The sequence below is a fragment of the Muscardinus avellanarius genome (assembly GCF_963383645.1).
Source record: "Muscardinus avellanarius genome assembly, chromosome: 10".
Taxonomy (NCBI): Eukaryota; Metazoa; Chordata; class Mammalia; order Rodentia; family Gliridae; genus Muscardinus; species Muscardinus avellanarius.
The window spans coordinates 9,093,019-9,118,259 of record NC_137796.1 but is presented as its reverse complement, the minus strand read 5'-3'; the positions used below and the strand labels follow the sequence as shown (position 1 = coordinate 9,118,259).

The 25,241-nt window shown below is 45.7% G+C and overlaps 1 protein-coding gene across 1 annotated transcript in view; it reads left to right on the top strand.

Annotated features, from left to right (window-relative positions):
* WWOX (WW domain containing oxidoreductase) overlaps positions 1–25,241 on the top strand; it is a gene marked incomplete at both ends in the record, with an annotated part of 987,258 nt that overhangs the window by 47,498 nt on the left and 914,519 nt on the right. The window contains one exon of the mRNA XM_080704229.1: positions 3,502–3,608. Within this exon, the coding sequence (XP_080560355.1) occupies positions 3,502–3,608 (107 nt within the window). The remainder of the gene's footprint in view (positions 1–3,501; positions 3,609–25,241) is intronic.

Genomic DNA, 25,241 nt, shown 5'->3' with positions numbered 1-25,241 from the left:
ATTGCGCGTTGTAACATTGACAAGTCTACTAGCGACGTGTAATGCTCTGCTTAGATGAAGGGAGATGTGAGAGCTGGAGAATAACATCCCCCGACACAGAGACAGATGGCTTAACCGTAACTACAGTTAGGAACTGTCGAAGGGAGGGGAGGCGCCCGCAGCCTGTTCCTGCCATCCTGTCAGATAGAAAGCCCTTGGCTGTGGGTTATTTTGTCAAGTGAGATCGCACGACTTAACAGGTTTGTTTGGGGAAATACAATTTGATAGAGAAAGGGCAGGCTCTCTCCCTGCAGATTTCTAGGTAGTGTCATTCAGCAGGGCAGTGAGCAGTATCTTGGTAGGATTTTTAATGTTTATTCATTATTAAAAAGGAAGCTGAGCCAGACGTGGTGGTGCCTATATGTAATCTCGCTACTTGGGAGACTGAGATAGGAGGATGGCAGGTTGGAGGCCAGCCTCAGAAAATAATGAGACTCACAGCAACCTAGCAAGACCCTGTTTCAAAATAAAAAAAATACAGAGCTGGGCGTAGTGGTGCGTGCTTGCAATCCCAGAATTTAGGAGGCTGAGACGGGAGGATCGCTGTTCGAGGACAACCTCAGCTACTTATTGAGGCCTCTAGCAACTCAGCGAGACTGTTTCAAAATAAAGAATAAAAAATAGGGCTGGGAGTGTAGCTCGGAGGTAGACTGCCCCCAGGTTCCATCCACAGAACCACCAAAATATGAAAAATAAAAAATAAAAAAGGGTTGGGGGTCTAGCTCAGAGGTAGAATGCCCCTGGGTTCCATCCCCAGGACCACAAAAGATAAAATAAAAAGGGCAGTTGGAAGGCCATTTGAGTTGCCATCTGAAACGACCCAGAGGGTTTCAAAAGAATCCTGAACCATCCATTTTTTCCTGCACACCTCTGTCGAATCCTCCTGGGCGCTCTTCTCTTGGGACGCCGAGACGAAAAGCCTTACAAACAGGCTGCTTCACTGTTGACCTGGAGAGCAGGCCCTTTCACGCGGGGACCTTGGCAAGGCCCCGTGCTCTGACTTCCCATGTGCAGTAGCATTACCTTGGCGGCCAGACCTGTGGCCACTGGACGTGGGATTGGCTGAACTACGGGATGCCTTCTCCAGAGGACTTGATGGTCTGGTTGCTGGCGGTTGTTGGCACTGTTTTCCGACTGACCTTCCGCCATAGCTGCCGTAAAGCTTACTCTCACAGTGTGAACGGGCCTGGTGGACAGCTCTGGGGTGAGATCGCCTTTTCTGCTCTCTTTCTCTCTCTCCTTCTCTCTGCCCCTTCAGTGTTCTTCATTGAGATGATTTGGAAATGTGGACTGATTTTTTTTTTTTTTTAAATACAGATAATTTTCCTTGTGTTTTTTCAGTAGTGTTCTCCTAGGAGTTCGTCTTTTTTACTTGTCTTGTAAATTTATTAGCATAAAATTGTCTGCCACATGTTCTGAAGAGCTTTTCAGTGTTTGCAAGATCTGTGGTCATTTTCTGGAAGGGCAAGAGGACTGAAGATTGAATGCAGGGGCATCCCATCTCTGAGCCACACACCCAGCTCTATTTTATTTATTTATTTATTTATTTATTTACTTATTTATTTACTTACTTACTTACTTACTTAGAAACAGCTAAGTTAATGAAGTTGGCCTTGAACTTGTGATCCTTCTGTTTCAGCCTCCCAGGCACTGCGATTATAGGCTTGCACCACCATGCTCAACTTCTGTAGTCCTTAAAAAAAAAAAAATTAAAACTTAGAAAACTTAATCTTCAAACAGGCATCATATTTACTATATATAACCTGACGAATCTGGAGATAGTTACATATCCACACCGCAATGTATACTATAGAAGTATCCATCACATCCCCCAAATTTCTCCTGTAGGACATATATATATATGAAAAGGTGACCTGAGACCCGACCCTCTGATTGCTACTTTCTTGTTTTTCCTCTTTCAGCTTTTGAGAACCACCATTCTGTTCCTGCTTTTATGACTATTGACTCTTTTAGACTCCTCCTAGTAATGATGCCATGTAGAATTTTAAGTGTTGCAAATATATATATATATATATATATATATATATATATATATATATATGAAAGAGAGAGAATGAGAGTGTGCATGAGAGAGAGCGAGCGAGTGTGTGTGTGTGTGTGTGTGTGTGTGTGTGTGTGTGTGTTAGTGATAAAAACACTTAACACGAGATAGGTCCAGTCAGGAATGGTGGCGCATACGTGTAATCTCAGTACTTGGGAGGCAGAGACAGGAGGATTACAGGTTTGAGGTCAGCCTTAGCAACCTAGTGAAAGACCCTGTTTCAACATTAAAAATAAAATAGAGCTGGGGGTATAGCTCAGAAGTAGAATGACCCTGGGTTCAATTGCCAGTAAGTAACATACGTGCGCGCGCGCGCGCACACACACACACACGCGCGTGTGCACACAAAATCTCTACTTTGCAATTTTTTTCCACTTTAAAATGTTTAAGTGTAAAATGCAAAATCATTAACTACTAAACCAGAGTTCTTTTGGCTCATGTTACATGATGTACTTTTTCCGTTTTTTTACTTTTAACCTTTTTGTCCTTATATTTAAAGCTACATAACATCCATTCTTTTGTAAAGAGCGTTTTTTATGTGTGTGTTTTATGCAGTCTGACAATCTGTCTTTTAATTGCAGTCCATTTATGTTAATGGAATTACATACATATTGGGGTTTAAATATTCCACATTATTGGTTTTTCTATTGTTCTATTTTCTTCTTTCTCTCCTTTCCTAACTTTTCTTTTTCCTTTTTTGTGCTACTGAGGATCGAACCCAGGGGCATTCTTCCTCCAAGCTACACCCCCAGCCCTATTTTATTTATTTAATTTGAAACAAGGCCTCACTAATTGCTGAGGCTGGCATTGAACTTGTGATCCTCCTGTCCCAGCCTCCCACGTACTGAGATTACAGGTGTGCGCTACCACGCCTGCCTCTCTCCAGCTTTTCTAATGGTTCTCAGCTGGACCCTGGGTCCAGGAAACCTAGTTACCATGACTGGGCTCGCAAGTCCTGGGAACACTTATCACAGAGCAGAGCATCTCTTTGCCTTCAGCAGAGGATTTGGGCGTTACTGGTGGTTAAAGGGCAGGCTGTGTCGGGGACCCTTCCCCGCCTGGCCCTTCATCTTGGGAATCACTGCATTCCTTGGTCTAGTTTCCTGCACCTCACCCTTTTGGTGTTCTGGGCCAGGTGATCCTCCTGGTGGGGGCAGCCCTGTGCATTACAGATGTTTGTCGTCTCCCCAGTCTGCCTTTATTCATTGGATGCTGGTAATGCCCCACCCCACAATTTTTCCCACTAACGATGTCACTGAACATTGTACCTGTCCCCTGGGGGACAGAGTCGCCTCTGGTTGAGCACCTCCAGGGAGAGGCAGTGGTGTCCAGTGAAGGCCTCTTCTCAGGCCTCAGCACAAGGAAGTTGTTTCTGATGTTGCCTTTCCTTTGAACTGCAGGGTTTGAAACCGCCAAGTCCTTCGCCCTACACGGCGCCCATGTGATCCTGGCCTGCAGGAACATGGCGCGCGCCAGTGAGGCTGTGTCACGCATCTTGGAAGAATGGGTAAGCACCTCACCGTTTCCTCATGCTAATTCCCAAACACACACGCTGGGCTAGACGCGTGGAGGTCTGAGCGCCGTGCATAAAGTTTGTTGCTCTTGGAATCGCGTCTCTATATTCCAAGACACCCGCCCGTGGTTGACTATATGAATGAGAGGACACGCACGCCCGTTGTTACCCGGGCGTCTGTTTATAGCTCTTTGGCAGTGTCTGCTTTATTAGTCAGAGACATGAGAATATTTACTCATGCAATTCACTTATTAAGAAAAAAATGTAACTGGGAGGTTGTTTTTTAATTTAATTGAAGCCGGGTGTGGTGGCGCACGCTTATAATCCCCGCGTTTGGGAGGCGGAGACAGGAGGATCGCGCTGGTTCAGAGCCAGCCGCGCTGGCTTAAGAGACTCTGTTTCCACATAAAAATGTTAAGAAATAGGTCTGGAAGTGTAGCCTGTGGGAGTATATACCGGAGGTAGAAGGGCTTCCAGGAACCCCGGTACCACCAAAAAAAAAAAAAAAAAAAAAAAAAAAATTTAATTGAATTTTATCCTGGCACTAAGGATTGAGCCCAGAGGCATTCTACCTCTGAGCTACAGCCCCAGCCCTATTCTTTTTTTTTTTTAAATTTGGAATTAGGACCTTACTAAATTGTTGAGGCTGACCTTGAACGTAAGGTCCTCGTGTTTCAGCCTCCTGGGTACTGGGGTTACAATCATGTGCCACCATGCTTGGCTTGGGATGTTGATATGCCTATGTTTTTTAAGATTAGAAAGGAGTAGGCTTCAACCCCCTCTCTGGTTTTTGCTTTTGCCTCTCTGTAGTGGGTAGATGTTGATGTTAACGTTTCTATGAATAAACATTTACTGATGGCTTAGAATGATCTTGGAACCAAGGATATAGCGGCCAACACAGGCAATCCCTGCTCTCCTGGTCTTTCAGGTAGGAGAAACAGATGATACGGGGTACTCATGTTTAGTACTGCCCATAATAGCAGGCGGTTATAAATACAAGAGAGGACCCAGCAAAGTGAGGCATGGTGGTGGCAGCCCAGGCTGGTTGAGATGGGCAGTCAGCAGGGCCCCCTCGATGCCGTGACATGAGATTTGAGACCCAAATAAAGTACAAAGTCAGGCTGCACAAATGCTCCAGACAGGCTTTCTTGGCAGCAGCAGCATGTGCAAAGGCCCAGAGGTAGGATAGGACTGCACATTTTGGGGTCACCAAAATTTTGGGGTCACCAGAATTTGGGGGGGTCACTAGAATTTGGGTGGCTGCATTGAATGGGGTGGGGAGAGCAGGAGAGGAGGGAAGAGGTGGTGCAGGTCTCACAGGGTCTCAGAGATAGCGGGCAGAAGAGCTTAGAGGGTTTATACTAGAGAGCGAGCTTTTTATGTGGTCACCAAGCTCCAGGTTGAAGCATACATAGACCGTGTTCATTCATTCACTGGTTTGCATTCACATATTTACAGAGGCTCCGAGTTCCATGCTAAGGACAGACATTGCCACTGTGTCTGTAGAGCTTGCGGCCTATCAAGGAAAACGGGTTTAGCCAGAGAGTCATAGGTAATCTTTGTCAGTTTGTGAAAACGGCAGGTGTGGCAGGAAACTGGGAGATGTTCAGAGTGTCTGAGGAGGTCTAGAAGAAGACCAGGGAGGGGAGGGGGAGGGTCGCACAGGGAGGAGAACGGGAATTGCCCCGGGCCTGGGGGGCCGCGCGAGAAGGCAGTCCACATGGCTGGGAGTGGAGCGTGAAGGGCTGGATAATCCCGGCCGAGGCTGTCTTCATTTTCTGAACACTGTAAAAGATTTCTTGCCATCTGGAGAAACAGACCATGGTTGGCTTAGGAAAATTCTATTGTTCTCAACTGAAAAGTTATAAAAGTAAAAGGAAGAAAGATTTATTTCTACTTTTTTTCTGTATATTTCCTATATGATTTAAGTTTATTTCAAATGAACCCTTATATTGAGCTCACTGAATTCATTACTTTGGGCTCAATTTTTTAATCTATTATTTTAGATTATTTTGTGTGTGTGTGTGTGTGTGTGTGTGTGTGTGTGTGTGTTGCTAGGATTCATTACAGGGACTTTCTACCTCCGAGCTATACCCTGGACAAGTGTTACTTTTTGTTTGGAAACAGGATCTTGCTAAGCTTCTGGTGACCTCACTAAGTTGTAGAGGCTGGCTTTGAACCCGCGATCCTCCTGTTTCAGCCTTCCAAGTACTAGATTACGGTCATGTGCCGTCACACTTGGCAGGTGTTTCTGACCCTAAAGTTTAAAAGTTATAACTTCTGTGAGGTGAGGAAAACAAATGGTGCTGTTTGTAAATTATTTGAGTCTTCCTGCCCAGAGGAAAGGTAAAAAATAGGAAAGGGAAATCCTTTCTGGTCCTTCTCTTGGAAGGTAAGCATTATTAACCCTTTTCTTGTGTATTCTTATAGCTAAAAGATGGTATATACCAGCAAACACGTATTGTATATTTTTTCACTTAGGTACGCATGAGATCTTTATTTATAGTGCATATGAATCTGCTTCACTGTTTTAACAGCTGTATAGTATTCTGCTTCTGCTCATGCTTACAGTTGCTAAGCCGGTCTCTCTTATGGCGGGCTTCTTGTTTGTTCGTTTGCATTGTTTTAATTCCAAGTAATGCTGTTTTACAGTTTGATCTCTGGTTCTTGTATTGGTCTTTCCTGCAAATTTAGTCTAAACGTATGTTGAAAATATGCCGTAGTGAGCATTCTCGACACCTACATTTGTGAGCACACCCATAATGGCAGAACCTCACCAGCGGGCTCCCTGGTTCACTAGTTGTATGAAGTTAACATTTTGGTAGCAGTTCCCCAGCTTTTGCTCCAACCTCAGCTCCTACCAACGGCGCAGAAGCCTACCTGGCCTCTCGCATCATAAAAAGTAATTAAACACAGGAGACAGCGAATTGTCACTGGTCAAGATAAGGAAAGACAGCAGGCCAGCCATGGGACGGGCCTAGAGGAGGGAGGGCTAACATTACTGGTAGATGAGGGGACATCCTGCTCTGCACTTTCTTGATTTCCTCCGGTCCCTTGGAAGTCTGTCCACTTGGAGACAAGTTCCACCCAGCCGGTACTGCGCACCCAATCAGCCCTAGACGTTACTCTCAGGGTGTGGGTCTAAGATGGCTCCCAACAAACTTGGAAGATTTCCCCCATTTGAATGTTATATGTTTAACTGAAAAAGTAAAATTTCCAGTGGTCCTAGATACCCCATAGCAAGCATCTTGTGCTCTGCTGTTATTGTTCAAAGCAGTCTTGGGAGATAATTGCGACACAGTTGTGTACAGACCCTCGACTGCTTTTGATCTTTACATCTGTCCTCTTCTTTTCTCCCAACACAGTATATATGAGAACAGATTGATGGGCATGTGTCCCGTCGTAACTATCGTGTGACGCACAGAGGCAGAAATTCCTGCATCGACCCTAATTAACTGGAGGACCCCCGGCAAGTCCCTTAACCTATCTGGCGCCTCAGCCTCCTCATCTCCAATGAAGGAAGTTGAACGAGGTGATCTCACGGAGCCACCGCGTAATCTCTCTTTCTTGCATTCTAAGCCATAATTGGGTCCCTGGGAGGCAGTTTCCGACGCCAGCATTTATCATTGTGTAGTTTCCCTCTACTATATGTAATACCTGGAGGTAGACTAGCAGTCCCAGAGAAATAATTAGACAGGAACATGCATTGTCAGGAACCTGGGAAAAGGAAATGGGAACAAAAGCACAGCTAATGCCCACACGCGGTTTCAAACCTTTAAATTATATCTTACAGGTTTCGGGTTTCACGCTGCCGTCCCCTCTGTCCGGCTCACCTGTTCTGTCAGTAGGATGCTGCATTGAGTTTCTCATTCCTTGAGACGGGGACGATCATCAAAGCTCAGACTTAGACCAAAAGCCATCTTTGTTCCCATTTCTTATCTTGGTATCGTCACTGTAGCATAGAGAGCCTGTGAGGTCTCCAGGCACCGCGCCGGGGCCCTGAGCTGTGCAGGGTTCCTGTGCCACCCCTGCCCACCTCCGTGTCCCTTGACATTTGTGGGCCGCGTTCCTTGGGGCGCCTCCTATCTCATCTCTCTGCACAGGAATTTTTACCTGGCACATCATTAAATACCATCTTGTGCCTCTCAAGGTCAGTTGGATCCACTCCCATTTTTTAAGCTGTGAGCCAGTGTGAGTTCAGAGTTTATTGGGATAGGTTCTACTTGTGTCTAGGGGTGGGGGTGGGGGAAGGAGGGCTTGCCATGTTATTGACGCCTCCAGGGAGAGTCTGAAAATGAGCCAGAGGTTTTTGTTGCAGCAAAAGCTTCCACCGTATTGCCTTGTTTTGCAGGTCCTTGGGCTTTGGCTCTGCAGGGCTCCCCGGGTCCCCTCAGTGCCTCTGCTGCTGGAAATGGCTCCACCCTCTGACCCTGCCTGCTTCTTCCCTGCCTGGTCTTGCTCTTCCGGCTTCCCCTGCATAACACAGACATAGCACAGGACTGCTGTGCTCCAGAATGTTCATGTCTGTCTCTTAGTAAGCAGCATGCGTCTCTCCCTCCATGATGGGGCAGCCAGCGACCCACATTCATTGACTGTCATTGGCTAGACCCTGGGCATGGCTCTGATTGTTCCTCATTCAGGAGTATACAGAAGACTAGACTCCTCATTTTATATTTATTTATTTATTTATTTATTTATTTATTTATTTATTTATTTATTTATTTATTTTTGGTGGTACTGGGGTTCCTGGAAGCCCTTTTACCTCCAGCCTACACTCCCAGACCTATTTTTACATTTTTATTTAGAAACAGGGTCTCCTAAGCCAGCGCGCGCGGCTGGCTTCAAACCTGCGCGATCCTCCTGTCTCTGCCTCTCAAGCGCGGGGATTATAAGCGTGCGCCCCCACGCCCGGCCATTTTATTTTATTTCATCTTATTTTTTGGCAGTACTGGAGATTGAATCTAAGGGCATTCTACCTCTGAGTTATACCCCCAGCCCTATTTTTTATTCTTTATTTGGAAATAGTCTCACCAAGTTGCAGAGGTCCTCTCTAAGTAGCCGAGGCTGGCTGCAAACATGTGATCCTCTTGTCTCAGCCTCCCAAGTACTGGGATTACAAGCCCGCGCCACCACGCCCAGCCTAGCTGCCTCCTTTTAAAGAAGAGCCGAGGGACATTTTGGGAAGGAGAGAGGACTCGACCAGAGAAGCAGAGCTGGGGAGCTCAGGGTCAGGCTCTCAGCTCACTCCATCTGCCCGACAGTTGGCTTCCTCACCACGTCCAGAGTCAGCACAGGTTGTTCACCTTCCAGGTGTTGCTTTCAAGATCCCTAGGGGCTGAGTGACTGATTTTAGGATTAGCTGTGTTTCTTAGAGGCAACAACTCTAATTTATGCTTGTGCTTTTTAATATCCAACTTAGCCTTTTTGGAGCCTTCAAACTTCTTTTTGGGAGATCCAGCTACTTGTACGGTATAACTTAAATGAAAACACATTCCATATAGAAATGTGTTAAGAAAACCATAAGCAGGTGTGGTGGTGCATGCCTGTAATTCCAGTACTTGGGAGGCTGAGACAGAAGGATCTCAGGTTTGTGGACAGTCTTAGCTACTTAGGGAGGCCCCCTGCAACTTAGTGATAACCTGTTTCCAAATAAAAAATAAAATAGGGTTATTTTTTAAACTTTAATTTAATTTTTTTGGTGGTACTGGGGGTGGAACCCAGGGGCTTTCTACCTCCGGGCTATACTCTCAGACCTATTTTATATTTTATTTGGAAACAAGGTCTCACTAAGTTGCTGAGAGCCTCACTAAGTAGCTGAGGCTGGCTTCGAACCTGTGCGATCCTCCTGCCTTAGCCTCCAAAACACTGGGATTACAAGCGGGCGCCACCACGCCCGGCTACCCCTGGGTTTAATCCCCAGTAAAACATATGCGCACGTGTACACACAAAAACACACACATACAGGAATAATTTTCTTTTTAAAGAACCTATATGCCAGGCATGGTGGTTCATGACCGTAATCATCTCAGATACTTGGGCGACTAAGGGTGACTGAAAACCTGAGGCCAGCTGAGGAAACTTAGCAAGAGCCTGTCTTAAAATAAGAAAAAATAAAAAAGGGCTGGGGATGTAGCTCAGTTGGTAGGGTGCCCCTGGGTTCAATCCCCAGTACCAAAGTGGAAAAAAAAAAACCCTGAAAGAACCTTTATGTAATCACTACTACTAATAATTATTCCATGGGCAAATGCCCTCCCGCTGAGCTGTTTTAGATGTCAGAGATTAGAAATAAGAGAAAGAAAGAGAACAATTAAAGCAGGCTCACGTGGCCAAGGCAGAAGTACACCACCCTCCTAAAGGACCAATCCATTCAGCATAATTAAAAAGGAGAGGAGAGGGGGACCTGTCTGCCCCCAGTCATATTTAAATAACATTTCTCTGGACCTGGGGTTCACGTGTGTGTGTGTGTGTGTGTGTGTGTGTGTGTGTGTGTGTGTGTTAGACAATCCAAAATGTATAGGTGGGGTCTGCCTCGTTCACATGGGACGTGTATTGCAGGCTGTACTTTACCTATGAGCGTCTAATCTTTTTCTAGATCTCCCGGAAGCTCCTGTAGCTGACTGAGTAGGAAGTTTACCTTTTCCATTCACAAAGGGGAATGATTTTGTTGTTTTATTTGTTTGTTTGTTGTGGTACTGGGAGTTGAATCTAGGGGCAGTCTACTTCCAAGATACACCCCCCAGCCCTTTTTCAATTTTTTTACTTTGAAACTGGTTCTTTCTAAGTTGCTGTGTGCTGGCCTTGAACTTGCTATCCTCCTGTCTTGGCCTCCCAAGCACTGGGCTTACAGGCAGGCGCCACCAGGTCGGGCTCGGGGAGGGACTCTCTAGCTTGGCAGCAGTTCCCTATGACTGGGCACTGGTAAGGGGTGTCCCAGATCCTGCAGTGCCGTGGTCTGTCACTCCATGGTTGTGGAATGGGGTTTTGTGGCTCTGTTGATAGAGATTGGGCATATCCTTCCTTTGTCGTGAGGTCTGAGGACCTCTTGGGGACACCGCATGTGAGGAATAGTAGATGATCAGGATTCAGAGTGTGCTTTACCAACACCCTCAGAAAGACCTCAATTCCCCCGTAGATATCTCATTGAAAGGTCTCTAGTCCAGCGTTACATTTTAGTGTCTAAATTTTGGACCCCTACGATTTGAGACCCAAAACTTCGGGTCCTGTAGAAGAAGGAGGTTGAGCGGAGCTGGACAGAGGGTTCTGAAGTCACCCACTGGCCTAGCTGTTCGAAGGAGGAAGAGGGGTGGGGCCCTGGCTGGGCCTCAGCTCTGGTTGGGGAGACCAACGGGAAAAGGGATTGTGACAAGTGTCCAGCCTGCCCCACGTGGGACAGATCTGCTCACACCAGGTACCATCCATCATGTAAAGAGTGAAACAGCATGTGAGGAGCTCACACTGGGGACTGACCACTGGTGAAGTGTGGTCCAGGACCCCAGCGTGTCCCAGGCCTTGAGAAGACAGTCAATACTTTGAGTCCCGATGGTGAGGCAGAAGCGGCTGCTGTAGTGTGTGGGGCCAGAGTCTGCTCCGGGGGTTACTATTTGATGCTCCCCTGGCTCCCCAGAAGGTGTCTTGAACCTGCTCCCCTCTCCCTCAGTAGAAGGGGCCCAAGTGTATTTGGTTCGGTGAGATTGGGTCCTCGTGAAAGACTTCAAGCGCATGCTTCTTTAACTGGTCTCTTAATTAGGCTTAGCCATCCGGTTTTCTAGAGACCAGGATGAAAGGGGAGCTGTAGGGAGGATGTTCATCGGCACAGTTCAGATGGAGCTGCGGTGAACACCTCTCCTCTGTCTGGACTCCTCCATTTTAATAGATGTGTATTTAGTTTGTTGATTAGTATTTTCCAGTGCCCCGCACATTAGCACTGAACTGTCATTTGAAAAGCCATCTTAATTATTGATGTGATTGCCTTTTCCTTTGTATTTACAAATGGATAATGTCCAGGGATCCAGTTCAGCCACTCTTATATATATTTTTTTCATGTCCTCCTAACCAGGATTCCCAAGAGGTTCCTCCCCTCCCCCCAAAGCAAGGCATATGGTCTCCAAAGTGTCTCGTGGGATCATGGGGTGGCATCTTCTTGGTGCACTGGCCTTGGTCCAGATACAGTCTCATCAAGGGCCTAGAACTGGCCTGGTGTTGACTTCCTAGGAGTAGAGTATATAAAACAGGCCTCTGCACCCCCACCCTCCACCCCCATCCCCACTGTGACAGCCCGAACTGTGTCTCCACACAGCCTGAAGCTTCCTGGGGGTGCAGGTGATTCCTGCTGTTGACCATGCCGATAAAACATGCCTGTGTTATATAGCAAGGACTAGATGCAGAGACACCCTGTGACCTTGGGCAAGTTCCTGAACTTCTGTAAACAGTTTCTTCCCCTCCAAAATGCAAATCATCATGTCTATGTCAAGAGAGATGGGCAGTTGTATTAAACACATCGCCCATCTGTGTGTCAAGCATTAGCAGGTTGTGGGGAAAGATTAAGTGCCCCATTACATCTCCGCTACTGCTATTAATAACAACGACGCTAATAAACTCTTGCTCATACATGCGCTGCGAGGTGATGCCTACTCTCTGAACCTCGCCAAGCGGCTGAAAGGGGAGCTGTAGGGAGGATGTTCATTGGCACAGTTCAGATGGAGCAGCGGTGAGCACCTCTCCTCTGTCTGGACTCCTCCATTTTAATAGATGTGTATTTAGTTTGTTGATTAGTATTTTCCAGTGCCCCACACATTAGCACTGAACTGTCATTTGAAAAGCCATCTTAATTATTGATGTGATTGCCTTTTCTTTTGTATTTACAAAGAACTACACTTTGCATATATTTAGGCGGGACGATTAAGGGATTACTCATCGGGAACAGCAAGCCGTGGTTTATGTCAAAATGGTTATGGAGAAAACAGGGAGATGAGGGGTAAAACTAAAAGATTTATTAGTCAGAGGTAATGGAATAGGCATGTTTTACTAAGAGAACCCATGCTCGGTTGACTAGTCTGGTGCTGCAATATTCTAATTATTCTAGTCTTCAATATAGCGTCGGCGCGGAGTCTGTTTATCTCCTTGGAATGAAGGCACATGGGAAGTATGGGCAGCCTCATGGATAAGCATCCTTATAAGAATGACTTCAACATCATGTCTGGATTTAGAGCCCTTGGTGCCAGCCACGATCTTAGGCACCCGGGTTCGACCCTTTGCTATGTTTCAATAGATACGGGCATCCTCTCTTTTCATGATGTGATGTTAATGATGGGTTAGGAGGCTGAGTAATGGACTGCTTGCACTCTTTAAGAACTTCTCTAGAAATCAGGCTATTTCGAGGCTCCCTCCAACATACTCACTTTATGAGCCCATTTAGTTTGGCTGCTTATGGGAATTTCCCTTGATCTCTTTTGATACTGAAAGCTGAACTCCTATAATTTGCCTTTGAGGAGGGCATGTGGAATGCTTTTACTTATATGGTGTGTGTGTGTGTGTGTGTGCGCGCGCGCGCGTGTGTGTGTGTGTGTGTAGGTAGGCATGCACCACGTAGGGGACCTAACATATGAATCTCCTGCCTGTCCAAGCTGGCAATTCAGCTGGGAAGAGATGATCCTTATTCCACCCATCACATGTGACAGGTCTCATCCTCATGAAGGATCTTTAGCTAAACAAAAATATCAAAACTATTAATATTCATAGGTTACTGAGAACAGAAAAACATGAGGGTACCTGGCTTTTTAGCAACAGGAACATCTTCAGTGGCTCTCTGTGGTCCGATGGGGTTCACAAACCTGGCCAAAGGAAGCGCGTCCCTTCCTCTCCTTCCCGGATTTCCCTTTCAAATGCAATATAGTGTATTTACCGTTCTCCTTAAGCTGCCCATTTGACCTTTCTCGTCACCGGCCCAGGAAAGATTCTTTATCAGATAATAAATTATTCATCCATCTCATAGAGATAATTGGCTGCTAAAATATTCTGAGTGTCTTTTCTGTCTTCAGAATGCCGAAAACTTGCGCTCGGTACTTACCCTCTGAGTTTTCCATTTCATTCCTGGTTCTGAAAATGTTGCATTGACGTCTTGACTCTTAGTCATTGGACTCTGACCACGTTCTCTGCATCCCCCCGCCACCTTTTTCTTCTGACCTCGGCTTGCAGGCTTGAACTGAATCTTTTCTGACTTTCTATCATTGTAACCTCTGTATAACACGGGCTGTGATTAACCGTGGAGTTCTTAAGAGTGAAAGTCAAACATAGGTGGCTAGCTCCAGACCATCACTTCCCATCACGAGAAACCAGAAAGCAGGTGCATCCTTTCATTAACACGGGGTCCCCTGAGTTCTTATTAAGCAATTTTGACACAGTTCGGAGAGACGGATTTCATCTTCAGATGGTATTCAGCCAATGGCTGAAAGGCCTGCTTCCGGCTGCCGGGCTTTTAGGCTCCATTATTTAAGAGGAGAAAAATAGGCCCGAGACTGTTTTTCATGTTTATTATGAGAATTTGGAGCACTGCAGTGATGGTGCTTGTTAGATTAAACAGAGAGAAGAAACAGTTCTTGCACCAATAAAACCTTCCACGCAAGGGCAAATAGAGATACAGCTGGAGACAGGGCAGCCACTCTTGGATCGGGGCAGTGCGCACTGCAAAAAACTAAGATTTATTCTAGGCAAATATTTAAAACAGAGCTGATTTTTAATCTATCGAGAGGCATACCAGAGCAAGGCAGTGAGGCTTCCTTGCCTTCATTTCATGTAGACCTGAGATCCAATCCTGAGTCTCTGTCCCTTAGTTCAGGGATGCAGGTGGAATTACAGGAAGACACGGACATGGCTGTAGCGTCCGCAAAGTCTATCCACAATCCTGTATGTATATTTGCTCCCTGTGTCCCTGGGCAGGTCTGGTCACCGTTTTTAATTGTGGCTTTTCCATGTGCAGAGTGGTGCTAATAATGATGACTCCCCTGGTCATGATAAGGGTGAACTGAATAACCCAAGATCTTTTGCACATCACACAGATCAGTAAATGGACGCAGAAGGAGAGGCCAACTTGTCCACACGGATCCCTAAAACAGACCAACTCACCTGTGCATCTTGTTGGAGAAATACCCCTTCCCTATCTTGGTTCAGGCTGCCATGACATCATGGACAGGATGGCTTCAGCCACATCAAGGCTGTAAGGGTATGACCACCAGGCCAACTGCCAGCCTGGTTGGGTTCTTGGTGAGGTCCCTCCAGTTAATAGATAGGCATCTTCTTACTGTGTCTCTCTATAGTGGAGAGTAGATGAAGGGAGAGAGAAAAGGAAAGAGGGTGGGGCAGGGAGAGAGAGAGAGACAGAGACAGAAAGAGAGAGAGAGAGAGAGAAAGAGAGAGAGAGAGAGAGAGAGAGAGAGAGAGAGAGAGAAGTATGTGTGTGTGTGTGTGTGTGTGTGTGTGTGTGTGTGTGCGTGCACAAGCCAACTGTTTCATTTCTTTTCTTATAAGGTCCTTAATTTTGTCTGAGGGCTCCATTCCCATAACATAATTACTTCTCTAAGTCCACCCTGGGGATTAGGGTTTCAATATAAATTCAGTCGGTGACATTTTTCTTATCCCCCTCCCCAAAGTTTGTGTCTTTCTGTTATGCTAGATACATTTATTTCATTGCAACAGTCCCCAAAGGCTTAACTCATTTCAGCATGAACTCAAAGCCTACTTTTTTCTTTTAATGATCACAGAGTGTTAGGAAATAATAGCCAAGTCTCTCCCCATCTCCCCAACAGTGTCTCAGTTTATACCAAGCTGAGCTGAGGAGCAGGGGCTCCTTTCATCCAAGGGTCAGAGAGGTGACTCGATGACCATACTCAGCCGGGGCTGGCTGGCTGCTCTCAGAGGCTTGGGGAGTACTGACGAGGAGTGGGGTTGGCTGACCCCACCCTATCTTCTTAGAGGATTCATTGGAACAAGTCTCTGCCCCTTCATCAATTCAGGGATGCAGGTGGAATTAAAGGAATGCAAAGGCATGGCCGTAGTGTTTGAAAAGTCTAGCCACAAATTCTTTGGTAATCTTCCCTTCAAGAGGCAGAGCCTATTCTCTTCTCCTGGCTCTACTTAATCACTCACTCTTAATGAGTAGGATGTGGCAAAAAAGCATCCCTGCTTCCTCTCTGAGATCACTTGCTTGGGGAAAGTCAGGTGCCATGTGTGAGGACACTCAAACAGCCCTTTGAAGAGGCCCCCATGAAGGCAGCCACTGGTGTGAGGCTGGTGGAACCCCCCAGCCCAGCTTCACCTTTGTATGACTGCCACCAGGCCTTTGGATTCCCTTCCTGAGAGAGCTCCAGTCAGAGCCACCCAGCAGCCAGGTCATTTCCCATTTCCTGATTCACAAAATGTAGTGAGATACCAAGTGCTTACTGGCTTAAGCCGCTATGTTTGGGGAACATCAGTGATGTAGCTATGGCTAACACGGGAGCCATGGCTTCAAGGGAGGAAGGATATCTGAGAAAGACTATGGTAGTGAGTTCCAAATACAAGACATGGGGACACCCACTGAGATCTCTGGAATGCAAGGAATCCTAAGTTTTCACATTTTCATCATCTCCTGGGTCTTCTTGCTGACCTTTCTCCAGTTTGTAGACCGCTTTCCAGCACCCCTAATCAGGGACCACTCAGCTTTGGTGTAAGACCCTTTACTGATGGACTCGCTCCTCCTTTCCCAGGCAACCCATCCTATTTCTGCATACCTCTTCATTAGAAAGGTCTTCCTTATTATGAAGGCAGCCCCCCGCCCCCAGGCACCTTCTCCCCACCAGCCCTGGGTCTGCCCTCTGACTTCCACTGGCTGCTCTCTCATCAGAAGCCAAGTAATATAGGCATCCCTCAAATTCCCTAAATAATAAATCCAAAGATATTGAAGAGATAGGGTTACCCAGAGTTGGCAATGAGACTGGCCCCGTTCATTCCTTTGCAACCCTTGTCCCTCTTTTATTATTGAAGTCTGGGCCGTGCGTGGCCAGGCTGGGCAGCTGGGGAGCTCGCCCTTGTTTCTGTATCCTGCGCAAGCGTTAGATGCTGGAGCCCAGGTCTCTCCCGTGGTTAATGAATCAGCACAAACCAAGGACACAGTGAGGAACACAGTGTTTACTTACCTGACAATTCTGAGATTTGAATTGGTTTAGACTCCAGCGCAGCCTGTAAACAGAGTAGCTGGGGGAAACTTCAATGCATCTCTGGAAGGGCTTCGTTGTTGTTTATTGAGAGGGACTAATTAACTTTGATTATTGCGCTAATATTATGGCACTTTGACAGCCCTTCAGATTTATGACTCTGGGAAAATAAACAAATGAAATGCAGGTGCTGGAGCAGAAAGAATAAGTTATTACTGAACTTTAATTACTTGGAATGTGTAGCCAGGAGAGAATTAGTTGATGAATTACAGGATGCTTAAAGCCTACATCACATTTTAAGTAATAAGAAGACAAGAATAAGAAGGGGGTGGCGGGTTGGAAGGGTGCTATTTTCAAGGCAGGAAAGGCTGGGGCACATCTGGAATGGTCTCAGTAGTGTTTCATTGATTAGTACTCCTGGTTTTCAATGCTGAAGAAACTTATACCAGTGTTCCTCAAAACATGGTCCCTACCCTGCAGCATCAGTACCACCTGAGAACTTGTTCGATGTGCAAGTTCTTGAACCCCGGAACCACCAGGTCAGAACTTGTGGTGGTGGGACTCAGCCATCCATGTTTTGCCATCGTGCCAGGAGATTTGATACCTGCCAAAGTTGAGAGACTGCTATTGTTTTTTTTTTTTTTTTTTTGCGGGTCTGGGGATGGAACCCAGGGGCATTCAACCTCTGAGCTATACCCCCTGCCCTAATTTTTATTCTTTATTTTGAAACAGGGTCTCACTAAGTTGCAGAGGGCCTCACTAAGTAGCCAAGGCTGTTCACGAACCGTGATCCTCTCTGGTTGCAGCCTCCCGACTGCTGGGATTACAAGCGTGTACCACCACGCCTGGCTTTAAGGAGACTGTTATTCTTGTGCCGTTTCTTTTTTTCTTTTAACAGAATGTTGGTACAACTTTTTACCTTTTTTACAAAACTCAAGTGTTCCCAGAACCCAGTTAACAACCAACACCAAGATTTTCAGAAAACTGTATTGATATTTCTTCAACATCTAGATGCGCTAAGTAAAGTAGGTGACATTGGACAATTTAGAAGGACTTGTAAATGAGGTAATACTACCAAAGTGGAACCCACCGCCTTTCCAGCTCGTGAAAAATGGTATGGAGCTCCACAACACAGGAAAGATGGTTTCTCCATGTGTGTTCCAGCAGAATCCTTGAAGAAGGAAGTATGGGTGGAGTGTAATCAGCCTGATGGCAAGGGTGGGTGCTTTTGGGCTGGAAGGGAGGATGGGACAGAGCAAGGGTAAAGTTTGTGCTCTGAGAAGGGAATGGTCAGGTTTGGGTGCAGCATGCAGGAGGAGGCTGGAAGCTCTCATTTCTGGTCAGCCCATTCGGGACTTTGGGTTCATTCTTTGGAGAACTGACTTGGTCTTGGTAGCCATTGAAAGATCCCAGTGTTATGCCATTACCCATGCACAGTGACGCAGAAAGACAGTTGCTCAGGCTGAGTTACAGACCCGTTTTAGGATTGCCTTCTATCTGGGATGGTTCACAGCACATCCAGTCTGCAACTGTGGGTAACCAGGAGCTGGTTAAATGATTGCTTTGGCGCCTGGGGAGGCAGAGACACTTGGCCGTGATGTTAATGATCATACTGTCCATGGTGTCTTTGCAGGCCTGCCGATACAGACGGGTTTGCAGAGATAGAAAGAAAAGCAGAAATAATTCTGTATTACTTCCAGGTATCTGTTACAGCTCCTTTGAGTCTTCTTTGACCCATTGGGTTTTGCATAACTGTTTTAGCCATTATTTTGAACATATAGCAAAGAACAAGCAAATTTTTGCAAGAAGAAAACAATGAAAAAAATTCAGGTATGAGTGAATGAAATGGTTTGTCTTTATAGGGAGAGTTATGGATTAACAGATTGCACTTGGGTGTACTGTGGTGATAAAATGGTAGAGTTTTGAAATCGGGAAGTGTTTTCTGCAATCATCCATCCGCTTTAACTTCCCTACCTGACATACGGGAAAACTGAGGCCCATGGAGGGTAATTTAAGCAATGAATTATGTCTTATTTTAAGGTATACCATCAGGCTCTCCATTTTTTAAAAAAATAAAAAATTATATATAATTTCTGTATACAGCACATATGTTTATATGTATTCTGTATTCATTCTGTTTTCTTAGAGTATAAATGTGAATATAAGGAAGAATATCCTGTACTCTAAAAGTATATATATTCTAATATTCTAAAGGTATATATGGATATCGGTATGTATTCACATATATGTATATGTGTATATATGAATATAGAATTGCCTGCAGGACAGAAACATGGCATCTGACACATTACATTTAGTTAGGATGACTGTCTCCATCAATATTTTTTACTGATATCGTCAAAACAACTGACCACATAGCTTAGAGGACGGAAGATTTCTTTGCTCATAGGATTTGGAGATTTCAGGTTCAGTCAATGTGAGGCCAGGGTCTCTGGATCTCAGGGCATGGTGGCAGGAAGCAGAGAGGAGGAGAGAGCAAGGCTGTGCTCCTCACATCATGGAGGCTGGAAGCAAGAGAGCCAGCAAGCAAGGGGACTCAGAGACACCAGCACAGTCCCTACGGCCACACCCCACCTGCTTCAGCCACACCCCGCCTGCCTAGGCTACCACCCAGTAAATCCACGACAGTGAATCTATCCACTGATGAGGTTAGAACCCTCATGACTTAAGCACATCACCTCTGAACATTAATACATGAGCTCTTCAAGGGACATTCTATATGTAAGCACAACAATGGCTTAGTTCTCCTCCTTGTTTTTATGATAATAATAATAGTGACAGTGGCACACAGCATTGTGTTTCAGCTAAGCACTTTAAGTGCTTGAATTTAGTTAATCTTTATGATAGCCCGGTCTGGGTGTTGATCTTTTAAGTTCTAGTTTCCTATGAAGGTTATCTAGGCCTTGTGCAAGCTCACACAGCATATAAGAAGCACAGATTAAAGGCTGTGGGCCTTGCCTGTCTAGATCCTCGGTTTATCTGCCGCTGTGTAGCACAGGGCCTGCTCAATAGGAGGGAGGGGATTTGTAATTATTTATTGGTTGAATAAGGAGGTAAAGGTGGGAAAGCAAGGTTGGCAGGAGCTGCGCCATGGGAGTTGTGACCCAGACAGCAGTGTCCTCCAGCACTGTGGGAAGGGATGCTTTGGTGAGTTTTTAGGAAGAGAGTGGCGCAAGGTGCAGATGACCAGCTGTCTTTGTGATGTGTGAATTGAGATATGTGAATTGATTTTCATATTTATGCTACCAAAGAGTTCCCAATTCTTCAACTACCTGCTAGCTTGTTCAGGAATGGGTATTTATTTAGAGTCCATTGTGTTAAAATGTTTTATTCTATTTCTTTGGAAACCCATACTCCTGACTTGGGGAATGTCAGCTAACCAGCTTCCCTAGGCATCCTGAGGAGTGCCGGCTGGCTGTGATGGAACGGACTCATAGTCTAAGTCAACTTGATTCCCAAGGGCAGGAAAGTGGGAGTTCATGTAGAAAGATTGGCCCTGAAATCAGAACCAAGTGTAGAGGGGAGGGTATTAAAGGGCTAGAGCCCAAGTCCAGGGGATTGTTATCTTCAACTGACCATGCGTAATCAGGGAAGGTTGATCAGAAATCAGGAACTATGGGACCAACCAAGATGTCCTTCAACAGATGAATGGATTAACAAAATTATGGGATATGTGCACAATAGACAAGATGTGTGGTTGCAATGCATAAACAAGATATATAATTGCAATGCATACACGCGCATAAATAACAAAGAACACACACAAATCAGCAACTGCATTAAAAGGCCATAGATGAGCCAGGCCAGGGGTGCACACCTATAAGCCTGGTATTTGGGAGGCTGAAACTGGAGGGTCACATGTTTGAGGCCAGCATCAGCAATTTAGCAAGATCCTGTTTTAAAATGAAAAATTAAACAGAGCTGGGCATATAGCTCATAGGTAGAGTGCTTATGGGTTCAATCTTTAATACCACCACCCCACCACCAAAAAAAAAAAAAAAGTCCTAAGAGGATGTTAGGAATTTGAAGTTGATACAGAATCCTTTTTGCTCAGCTATTCCTTGGGTCAGAAGAACCAGCTTGGGTTGGCTTTGCCCTCTAAAGCCTCTCTTTCTTTTGGTTTAATAAGTTGTCCTAAAACCTGTCAAGATACATGTATACCAAAAGAGAGATTAATAAGACAGACAGAAAGACAGACAGACAGACCCATACAGAGAGTTAGAAACAGAGAGACAGACTGGCAGTTAGACATCACACAGATGGAGAGGCATTTCTTGGGAGCTCTGCAGTGCCAGTCTGTGTGATAGGCAGTGTGTGTGTGAGTGTGTGTGTGTGTGTGTGTGTGTGTATCACTGTTTTCTGCATTCTCTGATCATTTTTTTGCTTAGAAAGAAGGAAATTAGAATTGTTGAGCTATGATTTGTTTTAATCAGAAAGAAATTGTCTAACATAAATCTCTCAGTGAGTGCTGGAAAAGCCCTAAAGCGGCTGGGAAAAAAAATATCAATACTTCGCAAAGGAGGAATGATCGTTCCAATTTGTGGCTTAATTGACTTTAAGCCTTAATGAAAGTCAGGCCAGCGCGGGCCGCACACTCTGCGGCAGGATCAACAGGGGATCTACGCCGGGAGAAGAGGAATTGGGGGGGTTATTTGGTTCTTTGTTATTGATGCGATTTTCTAATTGACCGAGGCTACCTACTACCCGATCATATTTTTTTTTCTTCCTATGAAGAGAGTAAATTTTTTTCTCTGACTAACACAGTAATTTATTTTAAATTACAGCTTTTTCTATTGGAAGTGTTCATTTATGTTACATTATCATTCCCCAAGTGAAATTTCACTGATGCCGTATAATTAAATATAGATTTTTTTAAAAAAAAACATAGTATATATTTTAAATGTATAAGTGGACAAACTGGGGGATATATAAAGACTTTATTTAAGAAGAATAAGTAGCCCACCCTATTGATATGAGCCCCATCGGCAACGACTCATTTAGCATCAACGCGTCCCCAGTCGGCTCTGGGCTCCATGTGGGGACGGGCTGGGGCAAGTTGCTGACTCCATCAGTCTAAAAGAACTGTCCTGAAGGACATGCTTGTGAGCCGGGTGTGGTGGCACACGCCTGTAATCCCAGCACTGCAATCCCAGCACTGCGGAGGCTGAGAAAGGAGGGTCAAAGGTTCGCGGCCAGCCTCGGCAACTTAGCCAGGCCCTCTGTAACCTAGGCCCTGTTTCAAAATAAAAAGGAAATAGGGTTGGGGATGTAGTACCAAGAAAAGAAAAAAAAAAATATATATCCATATATATATATATATTTACACACACACACACACACACACACACACACACACACACGTAGTCTGCCTGAGTATTTCAGTCTTATTTTTAGTACCTACAAGAATCACATGACTTCTTCTACTACTTGGGACCTCAATGAAGATGACCATAGTCCCCGAACCACAAGGTCATTGTGAAAGCTAACACAAATTCTTTTCATAGAGTGCTAAAAATGGTGCCTGCGTACTTAGCGCTGTGTCCAGGTGCCAAAGGTGTGCATCCCAAGTGCAAGCGAAGCTAAGAAAAAGTTGCCTTAGGGCCCCTGCCTACCCATCCAGACTCATGTCTGGCCATCCGCTTCCTTGTTCCAACCATGTCAAACTCATGGCTGTTCCAAACCTCCTTGCTTTCTGTGTCTTGACACAGAATCTTTTCTTTGTTCTGTAAGACCTCAGCCAAGTGCGTCCACCTTACATAGGCCCCTTCCTCCTGCGAGTCTCTGCTCGGGCTGTCTTTTCCAGACCTCTTTCCTCTCTCCTGCTTTTCTTCCCTTCCTTGGTCCAACAGGGAGTTATCAGCCCCTCTGTTTGAGCGTGCACTACACTGATCCCTTGTGCAATGGCTCCAAGGAGCCTACAATCTGCGTTTTGGTTTTCAAATATGCAGGGTGACGCACATTTATAATCCTAGTGCTTGTGAGGCTGAGACAGGAGGATTGCAGGCTTGAGGACAACCTCAGAATCTTAGCAAGACCCTGTTTCAAAATAAGTAAACAGGCCGGACATGGTGGTGCATGCTTGTAATCCCAGTTCTTGGGAGGTTGAGACAGGAGGACCACAGGTTCACAGCCAGCCTTAGCTACTTAGTGGCGCCCTCTGCAACTTAGTGAGACCCTGTTTTGAAATAAAATAAAATAGGGCTGGGGGTGTAGCTTGGAGGTAAAATTCCTCTGGTATCAATCAATCAATCAATCAATAAAAGGCTAGGGGTGTATCTCAGAGGTAGAATGCCTCTGGGTTCAATCCCTAATACCAAGAGATAAATAAACAAATAAATATAAAAAGGGCTGGGGGTATAGCTCAGAGGCAGAATGCCCTTGAGTTCAACCCCCAGTATCACAAAAATAAAAACCAATAACAACCAAAAGACTCTATGCATCTATTGATCTATCAGAGCACTGATCATATGACTCACCGATTGTCCTATTGTCTCCTTATTTAGTAGTAAAGATGGTGGAAGCCGGGCGTGGTGGCACACACCTGTGATCGTAGCACTTGGGAGGCTGAGACTGGAGGAGTATGACAGGTTCGTGGCCAGCCTCAGCTACTTAGGTCCTTCGCAACTTAGCCAGATCCTGTTTCAAAGTAATAGAATAAGAATAGGGGTGTAGCTTGGAGATAGAATGCCCCTGGGTTCAGTTCCCAGCATCCCCCCTACCCCCACACATGCAAACATATTTATTGAAATTTTATCGAATCCCACTGGACTCTTTGCATATAGAGATACACACGACAGTGTCTTCTTTCCCTCAAGGTGTACAGGTAGAGATAAATGAGCCAGTCATAAATAATCATCATCTCAGCAGCATTATCATTTAACCTGTGTCTGCTACTGGCCAGGAGGGGGCCAGACCTGGGTTAAGGCTCGAGCTCCATTGTGCCTGGGCAGGACCACACAGAGGCCTGGGCTTCTCATCACTGTTGGTGGCAAGGGCCAGTTGTTAGACATGAAAAAAGTTTCCTTTGATGCTGGCGGCTGGTGGTTAAGGACGTGGAGTTTGGATCAGAGCCCTCTACGTTGGGAGCCCGCCTCTGCCGTTCTGTAGCGGCAGGGTGATTTGAGGCAAGGTGCTTCTCCACGCCGTCCTCTCTCCTTTCATGGGAAACGGGGTTATTGTATCCCGACAACACCAGATGCCTGTCAGGATTGAACGTGACGACAGCCCCAGCTCGTGGCACGCTCTCAGCAGTGCCTCCAGGTGCCTCTCACCGAGCCACAGCGCCCTGCTCACCTGTCCCTGCCTGCCATACCTTGGGTTTGAACCCATCGAGGGACCCCTTCCTTTACCGCTGCCCATCAACAGCTCTTCTCGCCTCGGTACCAAGCTCAGCCTCCTCTGGGGAGATGCTCTTCATGTTCAAACAAAGCTTCCTCGCTGCGGTATTGGATTTTGCAGGATGATGACGGTTTCCAGAAACCTCGGGTCCCTGAGCCAGTTTGGAGAAAATGGACTCGTTCTCTGTGCCTTTTGGCTCCAGTCCTGAGAGCCGCACACACATTCCAGGCAGGATTCAGCAGCTTTCCAGCAAAGCCTCTATCAGCCCCGAAATAAAAGCAGCCACCGTTGCTCCCTGCATGTGATGCCGGAAGCCATGCTTGGCACAGATCCTGGCCCTGCTCCTGACACTTCCACCTTATCGGAAGGTCCTAACTGTTTGATTTCATTTCACACGATCACTGCTCCTCCATAGGAGAATTAAAGAAACAAATTAAAATAAAATGGAGCTATTGGATTCCAAATGCTCGGGGACAGGGGTAGCCATGTAGAGGTCTTCTGTGAAGTGGTTTCATGTTCAGATCTGTGCGGGCTAACCGAGACAGGCAAGGGTCATCATTCCGCCTCTCTCAGTGACTTTTTAGCACGTCAAAAAACCTAACCTCGTGATCACCACGTTTACATTCTCCTTATAGCAAGGACCCCTCTGTAGCAACAACTGCGAATTTAGTAACTGACTCCTAAGTGTTTTTATAATTAGTGGAAAAGTTATGTGTGAAAGAGAATGGACAAATTAAAAATATTAAGCTGTGTAGCTGGCGCACCCGCATGGATGAATGGTGGAGATCTCTTTTCCCCCTTACACTATAAACATATGGCATGAATTTTCTGCTCTCATTATACATGCTGAGAGAAGACAAAGACAAATATTTATATTACATTCATGTTTTACAGTAAAAACACTGTTCGGTTTGTTTATACAGTTCCACTGTTACAGTTTTTACGGTCGGCAATGAAACTACTGTAAAACGAAGCTCGGTTTTCTACAGCAGATGCGATAAGCCCTGTACGCAGGGAGATATCCTGGACGGAACTGTCGATGTCACACACACAGGATCCACAGTGGAATTACGTGTCAGGA